Genomic DNA, 27740 nt, shown 5'->3' on the forward strand with positions numbered 1-27740 from the left:
ACAAGTACTTGGTGGTATCTGGTGCCAGTTGTTGGCCTAGGTCATTCGTTTGGCCATAAGTGTTAGTTGGTGACACTAGAGAAGTGACGTTTAATGGAACCTAATACCAATCTGATGGTCAAAGATGGCGTAAAGACACTCAGGAATGGAAGTCGCCTAGCTAATTTAATTAGTGGCAAGACAGATTATTTTTCAGGACATTGAAATAATTATTAGATTAATTTTCAGTATTTAAAGACTGAAAATTAATATTTAATTACGGATAATATTGGAAAAACCTTTTGGGAAGGCTGTCACCTGTCAAAAATGCCCATGCAAGACTGAAAAACGTCTCTAGAGATTGGAGAGAGAGGCATTTTTAGTGTATTTAGCCTGCAAGAGAGAGGGAGGAGATGCTGCTGGTCTGATTTGCAGCCATTGGAGGACCTTCTGAGGCAGCCAGGGGCAAGAGAAGACCAATCAACAGTAGGTGATAGCATCTACAGGTTGTTGAGGTAGGGCAACAGCAGATCATCACCGAACACACCACTGATGCTTGTTGACTTCGACCTCTGCTCCTCACCTCCACGGAGTATATGCGTCTCCCATCCGGCACTACCTTTGCCACCTTTCCTTTCTGGGCCACATAGATCGTTCTACATTGGCTATCAAAGTACTATGCACAAGGCATTAAGATGCATCCGATGTGCACTTAAGTCCTTTCAAGCACATGGAGGATTGATTGGTGCTACGATCTCTTGGAGAACGTCACAATGCCAGCGGCAATCTTCTCCCACCTATTTTTGGGTACAGTGTCTATCACGGCTTGCGGTTTTGCAGTTTGCTCCATCAAGAGACAGTGATTGTTTGATACTGTCTCCTCATTAGTCTGCTCCTTCGAGGGACAATGGTTGCTCAACTCCTTCCTCTTCTTCAGCTTTCCGGTTTGCACCGTTGAGAAGTAGTGATTGTTGCCCACTCATTGCTTAGTTTGGGCCCCACCCTTCACCCTCGCCTACTCAAGTTCAAGAGGCCACCTTTGGGAGTTTTTCACCACCCCAAATATCTTTTTCGGCACGATTGGTGGCACTACCTTCATCCTCAAGTATTTCGGAGTCCGTGATCCATGAGTTTTTGGATTCTCTATCTACCTTAGAGGGGGATGATCTTTCGTTGCCCTTCGAGGGAGCATCTACATCTACTGCGACTTCAGAGGGGACTCCGGGGACTCCTATTCCTCCAATTTCAAAGGGGTTCCCTACCCACTGCTTAGTCTTTCGGACACCTTGATAGAGGTCTTTTACCTTTTTCTTCTACCCTTGGATGGGGTGGCTTTCTTCCAGTGGTCATCTCACCTATTGATTCCTAGGATCTCGAGGATATATCTAGATCGAGGCCTTGGAGGTTCAACCGCGACTTGGTGACGAGGCCTTCATATTTCTTCTTGCATGGATGCGCGGAGCTAGTGGTTTCTCTCTTGAGGTTGAGTTTCAGGCTCTCCAATTCACTTTGTCTACTGTTCTTTACTGCAAGTAACCTTTCAGGTGGAAACCTTGGATCTTAGGGATCCTCTACATCTTCTTCCTCCTCTTCTTCTTGCCTTGGTCACTTCGTTAGCGTGGAGCCAACTCCCGAGATCGAGTACATGCATATCCTTATGGTTCTTGGCACCACACAAAGTCCGACATTCCTTCTATGCATTGCATGATTTCATTTTCTTTGTACTAGGGCGCTTGGGCAAGTGAATAATTTCCCCATGAGGGACACTGTCCAAGTGACACCTATTGCATGAGCACTCTTTAGCGTGTAGCATTCCATCTTCACCTCACTCTTCTCTTCTTCCCCTTTTTGGGCCTTAGAGGGGGTGTTGAGAAACCCTTCACATGCAGTTTACGTTTAGGGTTTTGCATATTGGGTTTAGGGTTTCACAGTGGACAACCCCAAAAAGGGATTGGGCATCCACAGTGTGGCGTCATCCTAGATAGCTGATGCCCTCCCTCCGGGCGCCATCCTAGACAGTCTCTTGCCTATTTATAGACTGCCTCTGTCACTCATTTGATACGGCTAATTCATTCAGTCCGTCACCTCTTCTCTCCAGCCTCTCCACATAGGCTGCTCTAGAGATTGGGAGTGGTGATGATGTGTGCAAAGTGATATTCCCTCTGAGATAGTATTTTTGATGATGAGCTTTGCAATCAAAAGTTTAGGTTTCTTTAGTAAGTATCTAGCTCTAATAACATGCAGAGAAATACTCGTCTATAAATAACAAACACATTCCTACGAAAAAGTGAAGGGGAGAGAGTGTGCAATGGAGTGCGAGAGCGAGACGTGAGCTACAGAGCTAAGAGTTAGAGAGAGTGAACGCAGAGATAGGTGTACCAGATCGTGACGGTATAAAAAGAATAAAAGAATGTATTTATATGTTAGGGTACAATAAGGGTGTTCACACTCGTAAGACTATTTACACGGAGACGAAGGGACTTTACACCCAACAACCTCCCACTCAAAGGCTCGAAGGGGTACCTTTAAGCTAACCAACTCCCACTAAACGAATGCAGTGCTCATGCTGAGCCTTCGCAAGACACTTAGTGAGAACATCTACAGGGTTATCTTGGGTTTTGACCTTAGTCAGTGTGACAAGACCATCATCCAAGACCTGTCGAATAAAGTGATACCGAACATCTATGTGTTTGGTACATGCATGGAACATGGCATTCTTAGCCAGACATATTGTACTCTGGCTATCACAACCAAGCATTGGAGTATGTGAAGAAAGACCAAAATCCTTGACCAAACGGCCAAGCCAAATAGCTTCCTTAGAAGCTTTTGTGGCTGAAATATATTCAGCTTTTGTAGTACTCAGTGCCACAATTTTCTGCAATCTTGAACACCAAGACATAGCCCTACCAGCCAAAGTAAAAACATACCCACTAGTAGATTTCCTAGTGTCAAGATCTCCTGCCATATCCGAATCACAAAATCCTTGCAGCTCTAGTGTACCCTTTCCATAGCATATACACTTTTCTTGTGTACCTTTCAAGTATCTGAAGATACATTTCACTACTTCCCAATGTGGCTTGCCAAGGTTAGACATGAATTTGCTAACAACTCCCATTGCACAAGCAATGTCAGGGCGAGTTGCAACCATGGCATACATCAAAGATCCACAAGCTGATGCATAAGGTATACCCTTCATGGCACTAGCAGCTGCATCATCCTTAGGGCAATTAGCTTTGCTAAGCTTTGTATGTGGCGGTAAAGGCGCACAAAGAGGCTTAGCATAAGCCATATTAAACCTGTCAAGTACTTTGCTGATGTACCTGTCTTGTGAGAGAAATAACAAACGCCGCCCTTGTCTCTTTTAATGCGCATGCCCAGAATGTGTTCAGCTGCCCCCAAATCTTTCATGGAGAAGGCTGAACTCAGCTGCCTTTTAAGAGCATTCAAAGTACTCTTATGTTGTCCTGCAATCAGCATGTCATCCACATATAAAACCAGAACAATAAGGCTTCCATCATCAGCCCTTTTTGTGTATAAGCAATGATCTGCATGATTGTGTTTAAATCCATGGCTGAGCATAAAGGTATCAAATTTTTTGTACCATTATCTAGGGGCTTGTTTCAGCCCATATAAACTGCGTGTCAGCTTACAAACCAAATACTCCTTTCTTGGATATCAAATCCTTTTGGTTGCTTCATGTATAGCTCTTCATCCAAGTCACCATGAAGAAAAGCAGTCTTCACATCCATCCGATCCAACTCTAAATCCAAGGATGTAGTGAGAGCAAACAAAACATGGAGCGTAGTCATCTTCACGATTGGTGAAAAGACCTCTTGGAAGTCATGCCTTCCTTTTGTGTATAGCCCTTAGCAACCAGTCATGCCTTGTACTTGGGCTTCCCATCAATACATTTCACTTTGTAAACCCATTTATTAGGAATAGTTTTCCTATCCTTGGGCAAAGGTACAAGCTTCCATGTGTTATTTGCATATTGAGACTTCATCTCTTCTTGCATAGCAAGCTTCCACTTTCTCTTGTTTTCACATGATTTTGTCTCTTTTAAGTGTTAGAGGCTCACCCTCATTAGTCAACAAAATGTAATCCAAACATGGCTGAAACCTTTGTGGCTGCCTTTTGACACGTGCAGTGGGTCTACATCATGAGGAATGTGCACACCATTACCAGGTGGCTAATTTTCAGCATTTTCTTACTGCTGTAATTTGTATTCAGCATGTTCTTCTTGCTGTCCTAGTTCATCATGTGCATCTATTTGCTGTCCATGATCTTTTGGCTATAGCACAATAGGTTGTTGCTCATTTTCAACATCAAAAGGGATAGAACTTTCAGCTAATGGCTGGCTGTTCATGCTGAAATTTGACCTTCTTTTTGTCAAGATCACCATGTGTATCATTTTTCAATAACTTTGCCTTAGTAAATACTATGTCTCGGCTGCATACTATCTTCCCGCCCTAAGGAAGCCAAACTCTATAACCTATCTCTCCCTCATCTCCATATCCCATGAAGATGCCCTTGATGGATTTTATGTCTAGTTTGGTCCTTTGTTCTACAGATACATGCACAAAGGCATCACAACCAAAGACACGCAAATGGTTATATGAATAAGGTTTGCCAAACCAAACCTCTTCAGGAATGCCATTTTCCAATGCACAATTGGAAGAGCGATTGCATACATGAACTTCAGTTTTACGAGCCTTTCCCCAAAAGTGCTACGGGAGATTAGCTGTGGACAGCATGCATCTAACCCTCCCACAAAGTGTGCGATTAAATCTTTCAGCCATGCCATTTGATGTAGGATTATAAGGGGATGTCAACTCCCTCTTAATGCCACGCATCTCACAAAACTTGTTAAATTCATTTGAGACATACTCACCTCCACTCTTTGTTCTTATGGCTTTCAACTTAAGCCCTTTTTGTGTGGTAACAAGAGCATGAAACTTTTTAAAAGCATCGAACACTTCCTTTTTGCTCTTAAGTATATACATCCATGACTTTCTAGTGAAATCATCAATGAAAGTAACGAAGTAGCGTGTACCCCCATATGAATTAATAGACATAGTGTACACATCAGAGTGTACTAAGTCAAGAGCATTAGACTTCTTAACGACACCAGAGTAATAAGAAAACTTCACTTGTTTTACATATAAGCAATCATTACAAAATTTGAGACCAGAGTCTTTTACATCAAATCTCCCTAAAGAGGAGAGAACCTAAAGGTCTTTCTGGCTCATATGACCAAGTCTTTTGTGCCAAAGCTCCATCTGTGAATGGACTTTAGCCACAGTAAAGAACTTGCCAGGTAATGCTTTACAATGCAAGTAATATAAAGTTTCTCTTTTGCTGTCTTTAACAATCAGCATAGAGCCCTTATGGACCTTCCAAGATCCACCACCAAAGGCAGTAAAATACCCTTTAGCATCAAGCTGCCCAACTGATAGTAGACTTTTCTTTATGCTAGGTACAAATTTGACATCTTGCAAAATCAGTTGTTGGCCATTTTCAAGAGCCAAGTGAATGGTGCCAACACCCTCTATCTCACATGCATAGTTATTACCCAAGAAAACCTTGCCTAGGCAACTTGCAGTATATTCAAAAAATGACTCTAAAGAGGGGGTAACATGAAAAGAGGCATTGCTGTCCACTATCCATGATTGTGACAACCCATCATGAGCTGAAAGTAAGGCATCAATTACCTTCTTTTTGATGATGTGCATATTACTTGTTAATGCCATAATATCTGCATCATTACATGAGGCTACAACAAGTATCTCTTCAGTGTTAGGAAGCTCTTCAATGACCACACTAGATGCAACATTTGCCTTTGCAACTTCTTTTGAGGAAGAGCTGTTATCATCTTTTTTATCATCCTTCTTTTTCTTACTCTGCTGTTTCTTTCTTTCTTGCTCTTTCTTGAAGTACCGGCAATCAGGGATTTTATGCCCTTTATGCCCACATTGATAGCACGTGGCATCATGCTGTTTGCCCTTGCTTTTGATTTTGCTTTTCCCTTTATTGGTTGCATTATCCCTCTTTTCAAACTTGCCTCTTACATGGTAAGTTGAGCTATTGATTTCACCACTAGACTTTCTTTTGATTTCTTCATTAAGGATTGAACCTCTAACACCATCAAAAGTCAAAGCGGGGTTGTTGTTAAGTGACACAACCAAAGATTCCCAGCTGTCAGGCAAAGTCATCAATAAGAAAATAGCTTTCAATTTATCATCAAAAGCTACCAAACCAGAGTCCTGCAAGTGACTCAAAACCCCTGTGAAAGCACTCAAATGCTCAGATGTTGGCTTAGACTCATCCAACTCCATGTTCACAAGTTTATGCATAAGATGCACTTGATCCGCAGGAGTTGTATTTTTATAAGTGTCCTTAAGCTTTTTTCATATAGCATAACTTGTATCAAGACGCTTGATGTCTGTAAGTACATCATCAGACATTGCCGTCTGTTGCCTGTCCGTCGACGTGTCACGACGACTCCTTTGCAGCCGTCACTTGCACGCTGCCATGGTGGTTCCCTAGTCGGACGTCGCCTGTCGCACAACAGTTGCCAGTTGTCGCGTTGGACACGAAGTCCACTGTCGTCACGTTGGACACGAAGTCCATTGCCGTCACACCTGTTGCTGCCCACTGGTCCATGTTGGTCACGTTGGACTTGTTGCTTGGTCCCGATTGTTGCCTGTGAGCTGCCAACTGCTCATCTCCTTTTGGTGGTCTCGGGAAGCGTGCGAAGCCTTAAGCTATGATACCGGTTTGAAGGGGAGAGAGTGCTCAATGGAGTGCGAGAGCGAGATGTGAGCTGCAGAGGGTACATGCGCAATGGAGTGCGAGAGCAAGATGCGAGCTGTAGAGCTGAGAGTTAGAGAGAGTGAACACAAAGATAGGTGTACCAGATCGTGACGGTACACAAAGAATAAAAGAATGTATTTATATGTTAGGGTACAATAAGGGTGTGTTCACACCCGTAAGACTATTTACACGAAGACAAAGGGACTTTACACCCAACACAAAGCACAAAGCACAAACCAATAGAAGAACTCAGTAGGGTTAGGGTGACTCAGAGACAATGAACACTAAAGAAGAATGAAGACTAATGAATAAATACAATTCTCTTGTAGTAACGACACTATGCAGGGTGAATACAAAACCTCGAACTCCTCTCTCTCTAGGACCAGGGCAAAGAGTGTGAAGTAGATAGTGTGTCTTACTTTGATGGATCCTGGAATGCAGTAGACAGCCTTCGAATGTGTCTAGCAGCAGCAAACACAAAACTTGAGAGTCTTGATTAGTGCTGGATGTCACTAGGACAGCTCGGAAGAGATAGCAGTTGGCTGAAATCAGTCTGGATGACGTAGACAGCAGCATGAACTATAAATGCAGGTGACTTGATGATGTGGCAGGCTGGTGATAGCAGCTGGACAGTAAACATAGGCTGTAGGATGATGTGGTAGGCTGGCGACTAGCTGGAGTCTGAAAAGGCAGACTGGAAGTTATTGTACAGCAGCAAACGCAGCAGATATAGGTTACTTAGCTGATGGTGATGACTGGAAATAGTGGCAACAGGCTGGAAAATTGCTGCCAATAGCTATATGCAGCAGATGGGGGATTGGATGTAAGTACATGATGGTAGACTGCCTCGAATTGAGATATCCTTTGGAAGATGAGGTGTGGACAAACAATTTACAAAACAAGGATGGGCTGAGTGGTGGGCAGCCTGTCTATTTATAGATAGAAGTGGATCCTCCCAAATTAGGTGTTTGGTGGGACACGGACACTCTCTAGGAACACATTTATTTTTAATGAAAAGCTGGTAATAATCGAGTTTTGAGGTTGTAATAAACAGCTAATCAGTTTATAATGCATTTTTAAGCTCAACAAAGGACGTGTTGAAATCCTACTCTCTTGCCTTTAAGCCATTAGTGTACACCGATCAACCATCATCCATTATCTTCTCCAACTGCCCATCATCCATCCAAGAGCTTCTGCCCTACTGATTCAGCTAGTTGGTATCCTATCCAGGCTGCCACCTTGTTGTTGGAGGTCATTCTCGAAGGTTTCTTCACTCCTGTTGGTTGCTGTGTTTTGCCATTGGCTACTGTGTAGGACAGCTGTTTGCTGTTGTCACACATCATTGCCTGCTGGAGACTGTGTTTTTCTACTTCAGCCTGTGTTTAACTTGCTTGGAGGCCAACCTATTGTCATCCTTACCTTGTTGTATCTTTGACTTTGTGAAAGGACAGGCCTTTGCAGTCACACTCTTGCACAACATTTGTAGATTTGCATGAGCAAATTCAAGGTCATTAGTCCTTTCCACACCAAGGTGGTCCATTTCTTTGAAGTAGCATGAGAATAAGTCTTACAATAATTGTTCTAGTAAGAGCTATAGCTTGAGTGGGAACATGGATTGCCAACTACAACTTTTGGCTATGAGAACCAAAGTCTTTCCACCACAAAGCATTCTCAACCTTGCAACAATCCTTCCAACATAACCATGATAGTCACAAAAGAATATGTAGGCTAAAGAGAGAATGCCTAATTTTGCACTTAGTTTAGGTACTAGGCAATCCAAAATAAGCCTCCAAGCATCACCACCTTTATGTCATTTAGTAGAATTGTGCCTTGGAACTCGAGAGTAGAGTATAACCCACTACATGCATGGAAAAGCTATAGGAGTTTTGCCTTATCATATACAAATGATGAATCTCCTCATTTGCATTTGCAAATCTCATGTTAGAGTGTTTTAAAGCATCCTATTTGACTTTCTAGAAAACTCATGCTGTGAAGAAATTCGTAGTTCAAAATAAGATCGTCATTTAAACTCCATGCTAAATGATAGGTTCAACCCATGACAACTTAGCAATGTCCTTTAGCAAGCTATTTATGCAATGTGTCACTCAATATGAGATAGTAATGTGCAGAAGTAGTCTTGAATAATAACACTTATTACCCTATTTGTAGCTCCATGATTTGAGACAAACCCATGACAAGTTGGCCATGACAAGTTGGGCCAACCACCTCAATGTTGCTAATCTACTTTTCCCTAGGATCATTTTCACTCTTGATTGCCCTAGAAGCATCATGAGAAGGTATGGAATACATTTGTGCATTGAAAAGTAGCAACTGAGCCATGAATGGATTTATTTTGTGTACCATTGCAACCATCAACAACTAATGTGATTCCTTTTTTTGAACTAGAACCTTTCTCTAGTTCCTATTGCTTACTCATCAAGGCAATTCTCCTTATCAAGCAAGGTGTGTCATGTCTTGGATGGAGGTACATAGGTATGACCGTACTCCCCAATATATTTAGACAATTATTTAAGGTACCTTGACCTAGCAACACATAATTGAATGCGATCATGAAAACATGAGTTGCTGTGAATGCATCCACCTCTTTATCCTTTGGATTCCAACTATGCTCAAGTGTACTTTGCTTGCGTGATGTAGACCGCAAGTGGCACATATGTCTTTTGCATTGAACATGCACCTACTCCTTAGGAGGTGGTCACATGGGCGCTAGATGACAGTCACTGTTGGAGCAACTTCGAATATCAAACCTCTTTGAATTTTGCATTTCTGGGTCCTTCTACTCTTGTGTTCAAGTTGAAGAGTAGGACATTGTATAGGGGACATGACAACAATTGGTGCATATAAGATTTTAGATTTTTGACTTAGAATAACTACATTTTTGCCGTCTTCATCGAGGTTGTTATGGTAGTAGGCGATTTGGACTAGATCAGTCCTAGACACAATTTCAAACAAGACCCATGGTTCAGTATAAAGACAACAATAGGCAAATTTTTTTCTATGTTCTTATCCATATTAGAACTACCTTGTTGTGTCTTATCCTCAAGACAACTCAACAACTTTCCCTTTCTCTCTTTCTAGATCAGGATGCAACCCCTATGTTTTTTCAAACTAGTCTAGCTAGATATTCACAATAGATGTGCCATCTTGAGTAGAAGATGGAAAATTTGGTGCCATTGATTCAGGCCTAGACTTGGAGTGGATGGCCCTTTTCTTGGGTTCATTGCTTTTTCTTTAGAAAATAAAATTGAGGGTTACTCAATATATGTGCTTTTTTGCTAGGAGGTACTATTGATAGGAGTCAATCTAGGTTAAACCTCCACCTATGATTCAACCTACACAAGAGGCATAACACAAGCTATACTTGTGTACAAAGAAACATAAGGTAGTGGTCTTTAGACTCACCTCTAGATAAGTTCTTAAGAGCCTTGTAGTTTAGAATACTAATGAAGGGAAAACTTGGATATGGATGTTAGCAGATTGGTTAGTTCATATGTGAGTTTGTGTTGATTCAATGGGTTGGGCAGCCAGTCGTGTGATTTGGCCTTTGGTTGTGGCTCTTACTTGTGGCTGACCGGTCATTATTTATCTAGTTGATTGCATATTTTTGGGCTTGTGTTTGTGGCCTATATGTAGGTTGGGTTCCCCCTCTCAATTATTATTGTTAGCAACTTAGACATTTGCAGGTTCTGTTTGAGAGAGGGAGCCAATGGTATTACCTACTTAGCCCGGTGACTCATTGTTGTTTTGTACTTTCTCGTCTTTATATATGGATTCCATTTTTTAAGCATTCTTCTTTTGAGTTCTGTCACAGTGTTGTGCAGTCCATTATAGCAGATTCTCATGCTTCCATTGCTGCACCTACCTCTGACTTGGTATCAAATCTCCATGTTAGGTCCTTTGGTGATGTTTTTGGCTGTTCTGAGTGTGCTCTTTTCTTCCATTGTTACTGATCAGCCTTTCCTTGTTTGCTGGTGCCCAGGGGACTTGTTTTTGGGTAATATTGACTTGTTTTCAGCCTTTTGCTACTTGCATTTTGTGAATGGCACCTTGCTTTTTGTTTTCTGTCTTCTATTCTTGGTGTATGGTTGCATTCAATGCTTAGAGTCTGTGTTTCCTAATAGCATCTGCGTTTTTGTATTTAATGCTTTTGTAGGTTGGGCAACAAAATTTTGAGGCTTTCTCCATGTTTGGTGGCTCTAATCTTAGTGCTTGATCTTTTTCAGGCTTCTCTCCACCTATTTAACTTGATTGGAAGTCGTTTTGTGATTAGTTGTCCTCTCTACTAGGTGTGAACTCTAAGTGCAGTTTGTGACGTGGTTTGGATGTTCTCTCTCTCACTCTCTCTCTCCATCTCTTCTTTTCTTTATCTTCACTTCTTATCCTTTCCAATGGCACCTCCTTGTTGTTTCATTGATAATAAGCTTCATGGTCTTGATTATCTCACTTGGAGTGCGATCATAAAAGCTTAGTTTGTGCAGAAGCACCTGTGATACGTAGTTTTAGGAGCTATTGTGTGTCTTCGTATTCGAGATACTATTTCAAATGGTCGAGTCTACAACAACTACAAGATGTTAGCAGCCATGTGCCTTGCATAGTTATCTCTTGCTTGTGAGTGAAATCAGCCTTCCTCCTCGGATAGGGTGGTAATGACTTGATTAATCAACAAAGACATCAAGCATAAAATTCATAGAAGTTAAAAATGCACACTTTACCATTTTATTCTTGGACAATGGACAGCTTGTTGGCCCCAAAACTGGCTTCCCTTGCGGTATTGTTTTAGCTTTTATCACAAATGGATGGAGTACAACTAAGTTTCTCTGATCTTCTCCATTAATCCAAGTGCTTCTTGTTGTCAAAACTAACTATTAAGCCTCCAAACCAATTCGCCCCTTGGTTTGCTTGGGGATTGGCTTTTGCCATGCTCCTTGAAAGACAAATTCAGTCCCAAATCGAATATTGGTTGGTTGGCCTCTTGAATCTCTCTAAAATTCTTCAATTTCAGTTGTTGGAATTTAGGTCATAGGTCTTCAAATAGGTCTTCAATTTTGAGCACACATCCCGAGATGGGTGTTAAATCCTAAGTTTTGCTGTAAATTAGGGTTTATAACAAAGATTTTTCAATATTGCTATCTCTGATGACTCAAATGGTTGGATTTTGCTGAGATAACTTGAGAGATGGTTGTAGAATAATAAAGAATGTTATAGAGAGAGAAATTTTAGAGTTTCATAGTGAGAAAGGATGAAAAACTGCGGTTGCTCCACTCAAACAGCCATGAAAGCTGTCATCTACAGCTCAGGACCACCAAAAAGGTGGTTACCTTCTCTTGTATGCTGTCATCTGTACTAGGAGGGCCTTGGTTTGTTGTCACTTGCACTCGGAGGGCTCTAAATTGCTGCCACCTGTTGTAGTATTGGTCCCTTGGTGGTTGCGAATAACATTAGTAGCATCTCCTTACTATATAACAGTCTCCTTCTGTCTCATAATGGTTGGAATAGACTTTCACTAACCCCCAAAAATGTTTTTCCCACTTGCACAAGTATCTTTGAGTGCTTATTAGCCCTTAGATTGGCATTAATTAATTAATGTAATTTTTAATGTTACCACTAACATTAGTGGCTAATACATTGATCTAGACCAAAATCTGATATTAGGCACCATATGGTACTTGTTAGACATAACTTTTTACAAATTTTGCCTTTGTCAGCAACTAATTTTTGGGGTCTTGGGTCCCACACTATGAAATACTTAACGTGCACCTCACATGTGCAAGTCATATTAGCACATATAATTAACTTTAAACCAAATGTTAAGCAAAGCAATAAAATTTCATGTCCTTGTGATGATGAGCCTTAATTTTAGTCAGATGGGGACATTAGGAGCCCTAACATTCTATTAGTCAGTAATGTCATGTGTTTTGACAAAGGAAATAGCTTTGTTTAGAGCATGCATTTCTTTTTCAGTGTTGCTTTTGTTTGCACCAGTTTGATGAGGCGACCACCAAATCCAATAGGCGACAACATTTTCTCATTATTTTATTGCTGTTAGCCAGTCTTTTGTCATGCTCTTGGATCGGACAAATTTGGCTATATGTAGCTTGCCTCCAGAGGATGGCGGTTATTTTGCTCTTTCAGGTCTCCAGCACTCTTCGATGTTTGATGCCCTCATTGATGCTTTGGGCTGCATGCATGGACTGATCAATCCACCTTTTGTGTTCAGCTTTCTTTCAGATTCGGAGTAGATTTATCACTTCATTCTCTTCTTTCATTGCAATCTTTCTCTTTCCTTCTCTCTCTTTGTTTGTGTTCTTTGGTTGCACACTCTTTCACATGATATCATCACCAAAAGAGAGGACTCCGAGGTTCTAAGAAGAGAAGACCACACTTAGCCTGCTGTTTGGAGCAGATTTGTTGTGAATGCAGGTTTTTTGCCATGTTTGGACTTCTCTTTGGAGAGCGTAGCTGATTTTCCCTTTGTCCAGGTAGTGTGACACCAAAATGCAGCAGATTTTTGTGTTTCTAGGTCTATAAGAGCTATGGAGTTCCACCGGTTCGATGCTTTTGATGACTAAAATTGAGAGACTGTTCAGTATTTGCTAGGGACGGGGACAGGCACATTAAAAACATATGTTTTCTAGACATAATTGAAATATCTATAAAGAAACTATACAATTACAATAGCTTAACTCAAAAGCCTTCTAAAAATATCCCATAAAAGTTTAAAACACTACATGAACCATTGAAACATAAATAAATAATGAATACTCAAATTAAAGAGTAAAAGCAATAATTGCAATGCCGAATGGTGACTGAGAAATGTTGTGTGACTTAAAAGACTAAAGTCCAATAGTAAACATTGAACAAGAAATAGTACAAATTGAGAAACATAGTAAAACTTAAAATTGAAGAATTATAAATGCCATATGACATAAAGACTAAAGGCCAACAGTAACCACCTAATAATGAGTCGTTGAACTCAAGATTACAAGAAACAGTACAAGTTGAGAAACAATCAAACTAGTGGACTAAAGACTACAAGAAATAGTGTAAATAGTACAAACCCTATGACATGTGGCGTCCCCTGCGTTCCCCCCTTCCTTTTCACTTCCCCCCTCCCCCAATCCCCCCTTGTCCTAGGACGCGTCCTCTTGTGATGGACCACTGCATGAAAACATACTCTTTTTGGGATGCATGTGGATGGGTCCCATGTTTTGGGACGGGATCCTTGCATTTTGGGCCCGCATCCATTGCATCCCCTGTGACTATTGGCCTCTATGATCTTGTCTCAAGTAAGGTCACTGTTGGCCAAGATGTTATCTTTCTTGAGGATGATGTCCATCGTATCAGTCTACCGGGTGGTCCTTCTACCTCTAGTTCTAGTTGTACGGAGGCACAACCTCATTACTTAGGAGCCACCTCTTCAGATTTTACAAATAACCTAATTTGTACCCAGGGGCCAGATTTGATCAGCATTTGGGGCACGTTGGAAATTTGAAATTATATGATTTTTTGTCCACATTCCACCGAATTTGAGTGCTGTGGCGAGCTTGCTTTATCATACTTCCTTATTTCTTTTGGCTGATTTCTGTTGTGTGATCCCTTTGTTGGCAAGCTTCTGTCCATCTTGTGCAAATTATGTTATGTAGTTTGGTGTATCTGGAAGGTGGGTTCAAATTTGGTGGACCTTGATTGAGAAACTGGAGCTTGACAGTAATCATTGTGTTCTTAGCTGCAGACAATAGGTTAAGCCAGTTTTAAGTCATCGACTTCTAGCTTGGACTTACTTTAAAGCTATATTTATTCTTGTTTGCTTGTGTTGTGTTTGGGTTGCCCAAGGAAAACATTAAGAATCTCCTGATTTTGCAGTTTATATTGAAAGCCCATTCGAATATAATATTGAAGAGGGCTCTTGAACAACCCATTCTGACCTCTTTGTTTGAGTTCACGATACTAAGCTGCTGATTCCATCATTTTTTACATTACTAGGTCTGATGATGATGGAAACAATGACGGGAAACCTTGGGTGGAACTTGTTTCGTGGGAACCTCGTGCTTTCGTCTATCACAATTTTCTGGTGTTGTATACTTTCCTAATATTTAGCTTAATCATGCACCTTATTGAATTTTCTTGTACTGCAAAAGCTTTTAAGAAATATTTTCAAGGATTGAGCTCTGAGTGCAGCTTTTGTTTTCTTTGCAGTCAAAGGAGGAGTGTGAATATCTTGTAAGTTTAGCAAAACCGCATATGCTGAAATCAACTGTGGTTGATAGTGCAACTGGAAAAAGCAAAGACAGCAGGTCTATTTCTTTCCCTTTCTATGTGAGGATGTTGAGCCCTTTCATGTTTGTTTTGAGGCCAAATGGAATTACAGTGATGGTTTGAAGGTTTTAAGTCTTATATCTTGAGCTGGTCATTCATCAAGAGTTCGGAAAAGGGATGTCAGGACAGCAATTAACTTTCTCAAATTTGTGCTCCCTTCTACGTTATTTTTTTTGATCAAAGGTTCAGGTTCAGCCTTTCTAGGATGCAAATATCCGCTAGTCTTTTGGAGATGCACATGGAGTTCTCAATAGGAGACAAAGAATATGTTAAAAAATCAGCTAGACAATCTATCATGCTTGGCAGTTTTGGTGTTTGTTGCTATTGCTCTTGGTATTTTTTCCAGGTGTTGATATGTAGATACATTCAAGAAATGCATGCTTTATCATTGATTATAATGTTGCTGATTTCAAATCTGCACTGGCTCAGTAGATTACAGTGCACTAGCGAAGACAATGCACACAATGCAGTAAACAATACAATTGTGAAACTGGAACTTGCCTTTCCTTTGGTTTGGTTATAATAAAAAAAGCATGCTATAACAAGTTCAAACACGGTTGCCATTATGACAGTTAAGCCTGCCTGTCATGGTTTTGAGGTTTTACTTTGATGTGTTGAATGATGACCTGGGAGTTATGTGGTTAAGCTCAGTGATTGCAAAGGTCAGATTTCTGAAGTCCTAACAATCTTAGTGCTCTTGAATGAAAATCTGTTATGTTTCTGTTCTTGCAGGGGCTTAGTGGTTTTTGAGGCAGATATCTTGAGTGTGCCCACAATCTGAGCACGAATTGGTGTTTATGCAGGGTACGGACGAGTTCTGGAACATTCTTGAGCAGAGGTCAGGATAAAATTATTAGAGAAATAGAAAAAAGAATTGCAGATTTTACCTTCATACCTGTAGGTGAGTTCTCTCCCTCTCCTTCTGAGTTCTCTCCCTCTCCTTCTAACCTCTCTTCATCCCTTTGAGTTCACTGACTGACATTGTGCAATGTAGATGAGCTGAGGCTTTTGTTGGTTAATTTTACATGTGTTCACCGGAAAGCCTTTGTATTGTGTTGAGCCTGTTGCTGTTGGGTGACAGAATACCGATGATGGATTGGATCTCATTTTGAATTGAATGCAGATCATGGTGAAGGAATTCAAATTCTTCATTATGAAGTTGGGCAAAAGTACGAGGCACATTACGATTATTTTCATGACCAGTTCAACACCAGGAATGGTGGACAACGCATTGCAACACTTCTGATGTATCTGTAAGCCCAAAATTCACTTATGATCAATTTCAAGGTCCTTGCCAATCAAGGTTCCTCACTTAACTGTACTATGTTACATGACAGTTCTGATGTAGAAGCTGGTGGTGAAACTGTGTTTCCATCTGCAAAAGTCAACAGCAGTATGATTCATCATTGGGACCAGCTGTCAGAATGTGGAAAAACTGGTTTGTCAGTGAGACCCAAAATGGGAGATTCTTTGCTTTTCTGGAGCATGAGGCCTGATGCCTCATTAGATCCATCGAGTCTTCATGGTAAGATGTCCAGTATCTTTTCTAGTGTTTTGATAGATTTCACTGGCTTATGTGTTGGTTGCTTTTTCTTGATCGGTTTTATTCTGATCAGGTGGTTGTCCAGTCATTAGTGGTAATAAGTGGTCGGCTACAAAGTGGATGCGCGTTAATGAGTACAAGGTCTGAGAAGGACAGTTTTCAATGATAGAATGTGTGACACTCATGTTACTCTGCTTTATCAACCTTCCCTACTCGGGATTATGATTGGCTGCAGAATCCCTTTCTGATGGAAAATGATGGGGTTGACAAATTTTTGAAATTGAGGGTTTTATAGTCATACAATAATATGAAAGCGGTAAAAGCATGCTAGAGTTCCATACAGGTAGTTTTTGCACAAGGATGCTTGGAGCAAACCTTTCCTCCTGGATGTACAAAATCTTTCAGTCCTTGTGGTGTATCACTCCTGAAGTTTTGTGCAGTGGAGAAATCTAGTGGGTGGTGTTGTGACATTTCAGGCAGTTCGTGCTTTGAGAAAGATATAGGTTACATTGTATCTGACAGATTTAATTCCTTTTTGACCACGGACGATCTTTTATGTGTATGACATGGGCCTGGTAGAGGGCCTCCTGTTTTGTGGGCAGGTGTCACTTTTGATAAACTGGCTGAAAAGAAGAAATGGGCTTTCCCACAGAATAGTAGGTAAACTACATATAGTCTGAGCTCTCACCTTTAGTCTGTATGTACCGTTAAACGAAGCGAGTACATGCATAAGTAATCTATATCTTCAGAATTAAGAAAAGTTTGCAGTGCAGTTTTCTTAATTTGTTTTTATTTATGAGGCTCGTTTAATTTTCAACTTGGAATGACATGCCTATGGTCCAATTATAATGCTAGGAGTTGTGCGAGAAATTTAACTTTGAATGTTGTAAAGGCCTTTAGTTTTGGATGGGAAGAGCTTTGATATAAAATCCTAAACTCGTACCTTATTGAGATTATTATTCATTGGCTTGCAATGCCAATTCCAAGAAACGGCCAAATCTCTTGTTGGTAACCTTGCCTTCAGTCATTTTTGTGAGGTGGTAGGTCCCTTTTTTCTAGGGGGTATAATAGAATAATATGGTGTTTGGATGGAAGAAGCTAGTGGGATTGGTCACAATGGTGAAGCAACTTGGTGTGAATGCCCTAGGGACACTTCAAGGTTAGGGCAATAGAAACCTATCTATATTAGTCAAGGCCATATTATGCACATCATTGTGTGATTACCACTCTTGTACTCTTAGCTTATGAGTCGATCATCCAACATTAGGATGGTATGGGATTCTAGCTCTTGGGATATTGTAGTTATTTGGTTTGTTGTGGGCCGAGAGTCTCAAGAGTGGTGATCACACAATGATGTGCACAATAGAGCCTTGAGTTCTATAGATAGGCCACCATTGTCCTAATGTTGAAGTCCCCCTAGCACATTCACACCAAGTGACTTCATTATCATTGTGATCAATGCTACTAGCCCATTTAGATCAATTTCGCAATTAGTCTTCTTGTTACATCCTTGAATATTGGTATTGCTTTATCTCAAATCTCCGGAGTTCAAAGGCCTTGAATGTTTAAAGTCTAAAATTTCTAGCTATACAATGTATTAATATTGTACTTGAAGTTGAATTGTGATAGTTAACCACAATGACTTGGTGGAAAGGGTCTAACATGGGTGGTTCAATTCCTCTTGTTTTAATGTGAAGACAAGGTGTTCCTATGTTGCTATTTGTTCATCTTGATGCAACGTTAATGTAGATTTTTTCAAATTGCATGCCATTTGTGGATCTTGCCTAAATTAGTGAAAATCAAGATCTAATGATTGTGTAGTGTGTCTTTTGTGGCTCTTGTCTTCGCTTGTGCTATTTTAGTGTCCAAATTTCATGTATTTTGTGATGGCAATCTCAAGGTTCTTAGAGATGAGGTATTGAAGTTTCAAAAGCTAAAAAATAGTTTTTGCTCTGGTCTACGCTTGTGCTATCTTAGTGTCCAAGTTTCATGTCTTTTGTGATGGCAACCTCAAGGTCCTTGGAGATGAGGTATGGAAGTTTCAAAAGCTAAAAAATAGTTTTTGTTATAACAAGGTAAAAAGAACTCCAATATTTGAGAACCCACTTTGTCAAGATTGACAACTTTTGTATTGCATTTAAAAAATGCGTCTTTTGAACAATTGTCTTGTCGAGAATATGATTATATATTATTGAATTTGAAAATGTGATAAATTACTTGGTAACTTGTATAAATTGCCTTGCAGTTGGTTGCCTTAACTATGTTTATCGACAACAATAAGCTAATAGCATTTAGTTGAGGTATAAATGTTTCAAAAGCTAAAAAGTAGTTCTTGTTATAATATAATAAAAATAACTTCAATATTTGAGCATCCTCAATAGATTGTCAACTTTTGTATTGCATTTAAAAAATGTGTTAAAAAAAAAAACACTTGCCTAGCATATGATTAGAATATTTTGGTTGCTCAAATATTGGAGTTCTTTTTATCGTATTATAACAAGAACTACTTTTTAGCTTTTGAGACATTAATACCTTGCCTTAATGCTGTTAGCTTATTATTGTGAATATTCTTGAACTCAAAAATGTGATAAATTACTTGGTAACTTAAATACTTTGCCTCGGAATTGGTTGATTGGCTGCGTTTATTGACAATAATAAGCTAATAGGATTTAGATACCATGATTGAATATGGAAATACCTCTTTTTAATGTTGAAATCAATCTCTTGTAATGTGTCATAGAAAGTGCAATTTATGATAATATTGAGCAAAGGGGTTACTAGCTATAGAAAGTTCAATTCATGATAATATTAACTGAAGGGGTTGCCAGTTGATAACATTCAAGCACCATGTTTGAATGTGGGTGCATTTCAATGTTGTATAACAATGTATTATTATTTTTGTACAAAAATAGTTTGTAGTTAGATCCATCACCTTTCAACTCTTTATGTTTGGAATATAACTAGTACTGAAACTCTCCCCCAATATTGGATACACAACGATAACAATTGATTTGGCAATTTGCTTTCTAGATTGCTTGTGGTTGTGTTGATTGCTAGGATTTATTCTCTCATCTACACGTTGAATGTTTAAACCACAAAAAAAGATTTGAGAGCAAATCTTTCACCCTTCCCCACCATGCCATGTGCATTTAAAGATGGCACCATAGGGATTTGTAAGGGCTTGTCCAATTTTCTATTTAGCTCCTTCCACTCGTCTTTGCATATTTTGTGCCTCAAAAGATTTTATGAGATTTGCAAGAAAGATTCTTTGATTGGTAACTTGTTATTGTAGAGCCTACATAAGAAGCCTTAGCTTCTATATCTAGTTCATCAAGATATGTAGGTGGCAAAGGAGTAGTCTTTACTCAATTTGATCAATGTTTTCAAATAGCACTCTCACCATCTCCAATATATTAAAGCATAGAGAAAATGTTATTCAAGATAAGGTTTACCATGGACCTCATCAAAACAATACTACATTTGCTTGTTATTTTGTCCATGCAAAGACAAAGGCACGATCAAGTAGCGATAATTGGTGCATCCTCTCAATGCTAGGAGCTTGCTTAATTCTTAAATTATGACTTGAACTCTTTTTCATGTTTACATTTTGTATGGAGAGTTTATAAATGGGTAGACAATCCTGCCTTCTATTTCTTAATTTAAACGACACCTATATGAACGTGTTCGATTTTCTCTTTAGCTTCTTGCACTCATCTTTGTAATGTTGTGCACCTTGCAGATGCGTGTTGAGATTGTGATTATGTTACTAGAAATGCTTGATTAGTTGTTATTGATGCAGTCTACTTGGAGGAAAGAATAATAGAATGGAACTCCTTGTATCGACTTGGTTTAATTTGTAATATGCAACAACCACTTATGTGAAAAGTGTCCAAACCTCACATATTTGCATGGGTTGGTAGGTGGTCTAACACTAGTGTAAGCTAAAACTCCCAAGATAACTCCCACATTTGAGCACCCAATTTGTGACTAGTTTGGTAGGATACATATAGACTTGGGGGATGGGAATAGTTAGTTTTTGTCTTTTTCATTTGTTTCACTTTCAATGTTATGCCTTCATAACAAGTCTAAGCTAAGGCCAGTATGTCCTACACTTAAGAACCTTGATTGCAATGGTAAAGCTCAAAGATATCACATTGTATTTAGTAAGCATAATCTCTTACCACTTTATCTCATTAGGTCATTTTTTCATGGTCTTGACAACTTTTTTCCTTGCGCAACATATTTTGTTAAGGCACATAACATATTTTGTTGAATATTATGTACCATTTTTAATATGGAACATATTTTAAATCTAGACAAAGTCTTGTGAACACATAATGGCATTGTTGGCTTGTTAGTATACTTTGTATGATAAATCTTCAAAGTGTTTGGATCAAAATTGGATAGGTAATGGCAAGGGGGAAATCTTGCCTTGGGTAATGTGTAGATCTTGATATCTTCGATAACTTTTTTGGACTCTACCAACATCTTGAAGGTCTTTGAACTCATCTTGCAAGTATAATATGTTGGACAATATGACCTCCTTGGTATTCGATGGAGCATTGGACATTTTCTTCTCAAAGCATGCACTATGCCCAACTTTGCAAAGGAAGGAGAAAAACTTCTTTATTAGGGACTTGTCTCTTTCACTAACTTCTTCTCCAACACAGATGTCCTCTCCAATGTATGGAGCTTTTGGCTTTGCATTAGTACATGTTGCCTTCTCTCCAATGGCTATACTTTCTTGATCAACTGTCATATCTCTTCTCCAATGTCTATATCTTTTACTTCTACATCATCAATATCACTGATCTTTTCTTGTTTGGCCTCCATTTGCATTGAAATGAGGAAGATAGTAAGAAAACTTACAATATTTTCCTAAAACACATCCAAAATTAACATGGACCCTATGCCTACCTATGTGCTATATGGTGTAAGTAAGAAAGTGCTTGATTGGGATTAAAAACTACTAGGAGTTGAAAAATGTTTGCTTGGGGTCAAAGGATTAAGTAACTACATGATTGTAGTTGAAAAATTACTTGATTGGGGTCAAATGCTAGAGGCATCATGCAAGTAGGTCCCAAGAGTAACTCAAGCATCCAAGAAGCACTTGAAAACAAGCACACAAGGCCTTTTCAAGCACCCAAGCACTCAATGCCTTTGCAAATTTTTTTGCATCCAAGCACCGTAGAAGCCCTCAAGCACCCAAGTACACAATATGTTTGCAAATTTTTTTGCACATAAGAATCACCCAAAACAAGCACACAAGAAATATCCAAGCATAATGCCTTTGTAAATTTTTTTTCCACCCAAGCACCCAAAAGTCCCTCAAGCACCCAAGCACCCAAAAGTCCCTCAAGAACCCAAGCACACAATGTCTTTGTAAATTTTTTTGCATGCAAGAACTCAAAAGTCCTCAAGAACCCAAGCACACAATGCCTTTGTAGAAATTTTAACACCCAAATATGCAAGAAGAACTCAAACACCAAGCACAAAATGCATTTGCAATTTTTTGAAACAAGCACCCAAGAAGCACTCAAAAACCCAAGAACACAGTGTCTTTGCAAATTTTTTTGCACCAAAGCACTTGAAAAATACTCAAGCGTCCAAGTACACAATATCTTTGCAAAATTTTTTACATCCAACACCCAAAAAGCACTTAAGCACCCAAATACACAAGGGCTTTGCGAAATTTTTTGCACCCAAGCATGTGTTGGAGCTTTCTCAGGCTCAATGCTAAACTTAGTGAAATGCTTATTGTTCAAGCACTTGGGTTGACATAGCTATGGCTCTCTCTAACATAACCATTGCATACTCTCATGAATACCGTAGCAAACTCATTAATTTACCTCCTCGTTGTAGTCTATATGTGAAGTGTCCTTGATGGCTCCATGACTCGAGTGATGCTCCTCAAGTGTTCTCCATCTCCAGAGCCTCAAGCTTGCAAGCAAAGAAGAAGACGTGGAAGGGGAGGATAGGAATGGAGAATAGTTTTTCACCACCCCTCGACTATCCTAACTCAAAAATAATTCACAATTTGCACAGGAACGAGCCTGATTCTCTTTAAAAATATAATTAAAACATAATGTCCTCCAAAAAATTACATGTCCAAAACTAAAAATATTCATAGAGTTGAAAAATAATCTTGCCATGGCTGAAGAGTTAATATACCCTTGCTTCTAGTGCTTGAGCTTTTGTTTTTCTAACTTCTTGAATTGTTGTGTTTTCCCAACCTTTTGAGTTTTTACACTTTCTTCCTACGAGAGATTAACATTATCCTCCTTCTAGATGAGTGCTAGTCCCATGGCACTCTGTGAGTTGGTTTGGTAGCATTGTGCTCGGGCCAGTCATAATGAAGTATAGAGAAGATTATTAAATTGAAGTGATGTTGCAGATTGGATGATCTTTGTTGCAAAGGGAATGAGAGCTAGCCTTCATGGCATATCTCATAGGTTGAGTGAAGGAAGTAGAGTTGTGAGGGGCCACCAATGCCATGGGGGGTCTTCTTGTCATCTTCATGCTCAAATAATAGCCTTGTGCTTGTAGCAACACCTTTGGGATCCATCTGATTTGGATATGGCTACGATGTTGGTGCTCTTGAATTAATTGACGGGAAGTAGATTACCGCGCTAGTTTAACATGAGGTTTGATTTTTGTATTTTTGGGTTTAGCTTTGGAAATCCACTTTTGATGGGTGTAATTTGGTTTAATATTCATGCTCATGTGGTTTGTGGTGGTCTACTTGCACTTGAAAAGCAACTCATTGATTTGCCTTCTTCTTGGTGGTTGTGCCCAATGCAATTAAGGAGATTGGTGGTAATACCTATTTGAAGGAAAAAAAAATGCCCTTACTGAAAGTCATGATGATCTTCACATGAATGTGCTGTATGTCACAATCAACCATGCACTTGGCCTATTGTTTGAATGGTTGAACTAACAAGGCCTCTTTCCCCACCCCTTTTACATTAGATAGTATTTAAAAAAAAGTGGGAAGGCTTTTAGTCTTGATAGGAAACATCACTTGGCATTTTCCTTAGGTATATGGTGTGCCCCCATTTGGGTTGACTTTGGTAGTGGTTAAGATCTAGTAAGGTTGATTGACACTAGTTTAATTATCATATGCCATGATATTGTAATAGGCTCCTATTAACCTCGATGCAAGATGGGAAAAAGGAAATTCAAAAATATGGAATTATGTGGAAAAAGACAGCTCAACAAATGAATAAGAGATGAAAGGCCAAAAGCGCAAAAGGTCAATTCAAAGGCAAAGACACATCTTATAATGCAAAGTTGCCACTAAAATTTTGTAAAAGAGCGCTAGTCTCCCTCTTGTGCAAATGATAAAATCTAGACATGCATAGGTGAAGGGATAAGGCAACTAGAAGGGAATAGGAAAAGTGAACCTAGTCAAGATGCTCGATCTTGTAAAAAAGGGATGGTTACCCAAGGGATTTAGGGTTTGTATATAAACTCAAAAATTGAATGAGAAGCTCACTCTTTGGTGTGCAACTAAAGTGGTTTCTTCTTCTTCTCTTCTTCTCTCATTCTTGCTTGTGTGTGCTTGTGTTTGGGAGAGGGAGTGCGAGAGTGCGAGGGAGTGTGTGTGAGGGTGAGGGACCAGGGTGGAGAAGCTCTCCATCTTCTCCTCCCTTTTTCTCCTCTCTTCTCTTCTCTTGTCTTACACGCGACTATGGAGGATGGAGCTTGAAGAGGAGGCTTGAGGTTGCTTGAGCTCGCATCTAGGATCGTGGAGCTATCGGAGTTTTTGAGGGAGGAGGCTACTCATTCACACATCAAGGTAAGCTCACTACACTCGTAGGATCAGAAGCACGTCGGTTAGGTGAGAGATAGCCATTAGATCTTGCTTGAAATGCTTGAAACAACAAGCGGTTCGTGGGACTTGGCAGTCAAGCATGATCTCAAACTACATTTTGGTTCCGTTGACCGACAGATTCAAGCTTGAGCACTTGTACACTTCAAATCAGACGTCGAAGTAGGGTTTTATCCCCGAACTCGTGCTTGATATAAGTAGGAGATTTTGGAGTTTAATCTTCAATGCAAATTAGTATTTTGGGTTTTGATGATTAGGCAAGTAGGATAAATCATTTCAATACTTGAGTTTTGATTTTTTTTTTTGCATTTAGAGTAGGATAGGATCAAGAGATTGAAGCAAATCGCTTTAGTGTTACTCCTGTAAATAGGCCCAAAACATGGCAAAAACAAGAGAAAAATGGGGTTGAAATCCATTGACAAGGCATGAGCACTAACGGACAACACTCCGGCATTGGAACGAAGGTTTAAGACCCAAGGAAGGGGGGTTGAAGGCTCATTTTTAGCTTTAGCATAGAGAGAGAGAAAGAAAGAAAGAAAGAAAGAAAGAAAGAAAGAAAGAAAGAAAGAAGAAAGAAAGTTATATTAACATCTACAAAAGGCCAAGTTGGCCTATAAGACCAAAAGGTTAAATACAAAATGTATGGAAAGTTTTCCAAGTCCCAGTAATGCTACTATCTGGTGTTATGGTGAACTAGGTGAGTAGGTACAAAAGTGTATACAGACTCGATATGATCTAGATGCACTTCAAGTGTAGTGTGGAACTACTCATGGAGCGTGATCATCTTAAGATGTCCCACATGGGACTGTCTAGCATGGAGAGGTTGAAGCGGTGGGGCATGGTTCCCTGGTGGCGATGTAGTATCCAGTGTATCTATAGGTGATGTCTCTTGCAGGGGTGTGGGATTGCTAGGTGTGGGCGGTGAGCTCTGCCTCTCTCTGTAGCTCTATCCAAGGTGACTCCTCGAGGTGGGGCCATTGGTCGGTTGGCTACAATCCTCATTGTAGAGGGGGTGGCCGAGGGTTTGTAGAACTCTTGGAGGGTGCGTTGCCTCGTGTTCCCATCTTTTTGGTAGAGAGAGAGAGAGAGAGAGAGAGAGAGAGAGAGAGATAGAGAGAGAGAGAGAGAGAGAGAGAGAGAGATACCTAGGGATTGCGGCAGATTGATCGACTTGTGCAGGAGTTTTCTAACCATTCAAGGTATAGACAAACCTTGTCCCTTGTCCGTGGTTGCATTCTGGAAGTGTGTGTGATCTAACATGCCATAAAGCATCACCACGAATCAAATTTTTTCCTTCCTGCCTTTGATGGCCATTTGCTGGATTTCGACTAGGAAATCTCCCAAGTCAAGCTCGTTGCTTCTGTGATTCGCACCAGTTCCTGCCATGTCTCTGCGGCCTCTTGCTCCACCAAGTTGTTGATGAGGTTGATCATTGCGCCTCCAATGGTGTTGATCCTTCTATGCGTTTGGCTTTCCATGTCGAGTCTCCCTCTTGGTCCTACGGATCGGGATTCTTGATATCCCGTCTAAGTCTGAGGGTTGTCTCCTATTGGTGAGTTCGTTCTGCTTATTATGTCTAAGTGTGTTCCTTTCTGGTATTACAAACAACTCTCAACTTATGTACACTCCGAGTGTGCATGGTGTTCTTTCCGTGCATTGTGCAAAATTAGGCTTTCAAATTTTTAAGTGCACTTCAAGGTTCAAAAAAAATATGGGAGGCGAATGCAAGATGACATATGCAGCTCTCACACTCCCTTCTACATTCTCAACCAAATATGGCTCCAGGCTCAATTGCTAGCCACTCTTAGCAGTCTCTAGGGCCTCTACTGCTTCTTTTGGCTTGGTCAATTTATAATCAGAGTCTATGGGTGGATTTGTGGCTCTAAGCAGGGTGGACAGTTAGCGAGTTAGCTAGTGTTGCTTCTAGCTCTATTGGTCCCACTCTGCACACAATTAGGAGGCTCCACAAGCTGTCCGATGCGTCTGGAGGTACTGAAAGGTTTCCCTGTTACGGAAGGTGCTCTGCTTTGCTCGAAATGCGTTGGATCTGTCAATTTTCACTCCCAACTTTTGGTCCGATTTGATAGGGTCTGATTCTCAATGTCTAATTCTCAGAACAGAGTACATCATCGCAGACCTCGAGGAGGAGAGAAAATTAGCACGTAAGGCATTGCAAAGTATCATAGCCTACAACCAGGAGCAGTATGCTAGGAAATTGCGGCATGACATAGAGATGCGAGAAGTCCAGTGCGTGTTAGCTGTAGCGAATAGGAATCGAACATGATCTAACGCAAAGAGAGAGAGAGCACTAGAGGCAGACTTAACGTTGGGCGAGCTTCTTATGAAGCGGCTCATTGACAATACATCAATAGAGAAAAGCGAGGAAGCCTTAGCAACGTCATTGCTTGCATGATTAGGAGTCACCCACCAGGGCTCCAAGAGCCAATTGAAGATCCCTGTAGTTGCAAAGTAGCTAGACAAACACTATCGCGGCAACGAACCATATAGTTTCGTAGAGAAATTTGAGCAGGTCCACGAGGCTAATGGCCTCAGTGATCTTGCTCAGTGCTTGCAAGCTTTTGGCCTATGCCTAGGCAATAACGGTAGGACATGGTACACGAGTTTAGATGCTGTGGAACACAATAACTTTAACAACCTCAAGACTCTCTTCATTAAGAGATTCTCTAAGACTGGGTATTGTGACAATCTCATAGTTTAGTTGATGAATGTCAAGCACAGAAGGACAAAGAGGACATTAGGGACTACATTACCCACGTGCGGAGTCTCTATAAGAGAATCCCAACTAATGAACGACCCATCGAGAGAGCGGTCTTCACAGTCTTTATCAACAAAATATGCAGTGAGGAACTCTATAAGGACTTTGTAGGAAACTCGAGCTTGCAAAGAGACACACTAGCTAGGGTCTTTGAAGAGGTCATACGAGTGGACGACCAGCTCAAGGAGAGAAGCTCTAGGAGCTCTAATTGGGACAATGAAGCTAATTCTAGATTTTGAGAAAGGGCCACAATATCTAGCGAACGGTTAGTCCTAAGTGCCCGATAAAGGGAAAATTGTTGAGCAGAGTCAAGCGCTAGCAAAAATGAAGATGGAGCTAGCTAGACTACAAGACATGTCCAATGTGTGCATTATGATGGAAACCACCCAGCAGAGTGTCAAGATCCTTGGTCTCAACCTTGCGCCAATTGCGGTAGGTTGCCATGAATTGTAGACTATTAA

The 27740-nt window shown here is 40.3% G+C and overlaps 1 protein-coding gene across 1 annotated transcript in view; it reads left to right on the forward strand.

Moving 5' to 3' along the window:
• LOC148016497 (putative prolyl 4-hydroxylase 10) overlaps positions 1–17317 on the forward strand; it is a 32513-nt gene extending 15196 nt beyond the window's left edge. Inside the window, exons 2-7 of the mRNA XM_087664236.1 lie at positions 14797–14884; positions 15010–15107; positions 15933–16030; positions 16253–16382; positions 16467–16654; positions 16746–17317. Of these exons, the coding sequence (XP_087520362.1) occupies positions 14797–14884; positions 15010–15107; positions 15933–16030; positions 16253–16382; positions 16467–16654; positions 16746–16819 (676 nt within the window). The 3' untranslated portion in view covers positions 16820–17317. The remainder of the gene's footprint in view (positions 1–14796; positions 14885–15009; positions 15108–15932; positions 16031–16252; positions 16383–16466; positions 16655–16745) is intronic.
• The last annotated feature ends 10423 nt before the right edge of the window (positions 17318–27740 follow it).

Source organism: Lygodium microphyllum, chromosome 23, assembly GCF_053477565.2.
Source record: "Lygodium microphyllum isolate KBCC chromosome 23, Lygodium_microphyllum_v1.1.10, whole genome shotgun sequence".
Lineage (NCBI taxonomy): Eukaryota > Viridiplantae > Streptophyta > Polypodiopsida > Schizaeales > Lygodiaceae > Lygodium > Lygodium microphyllum.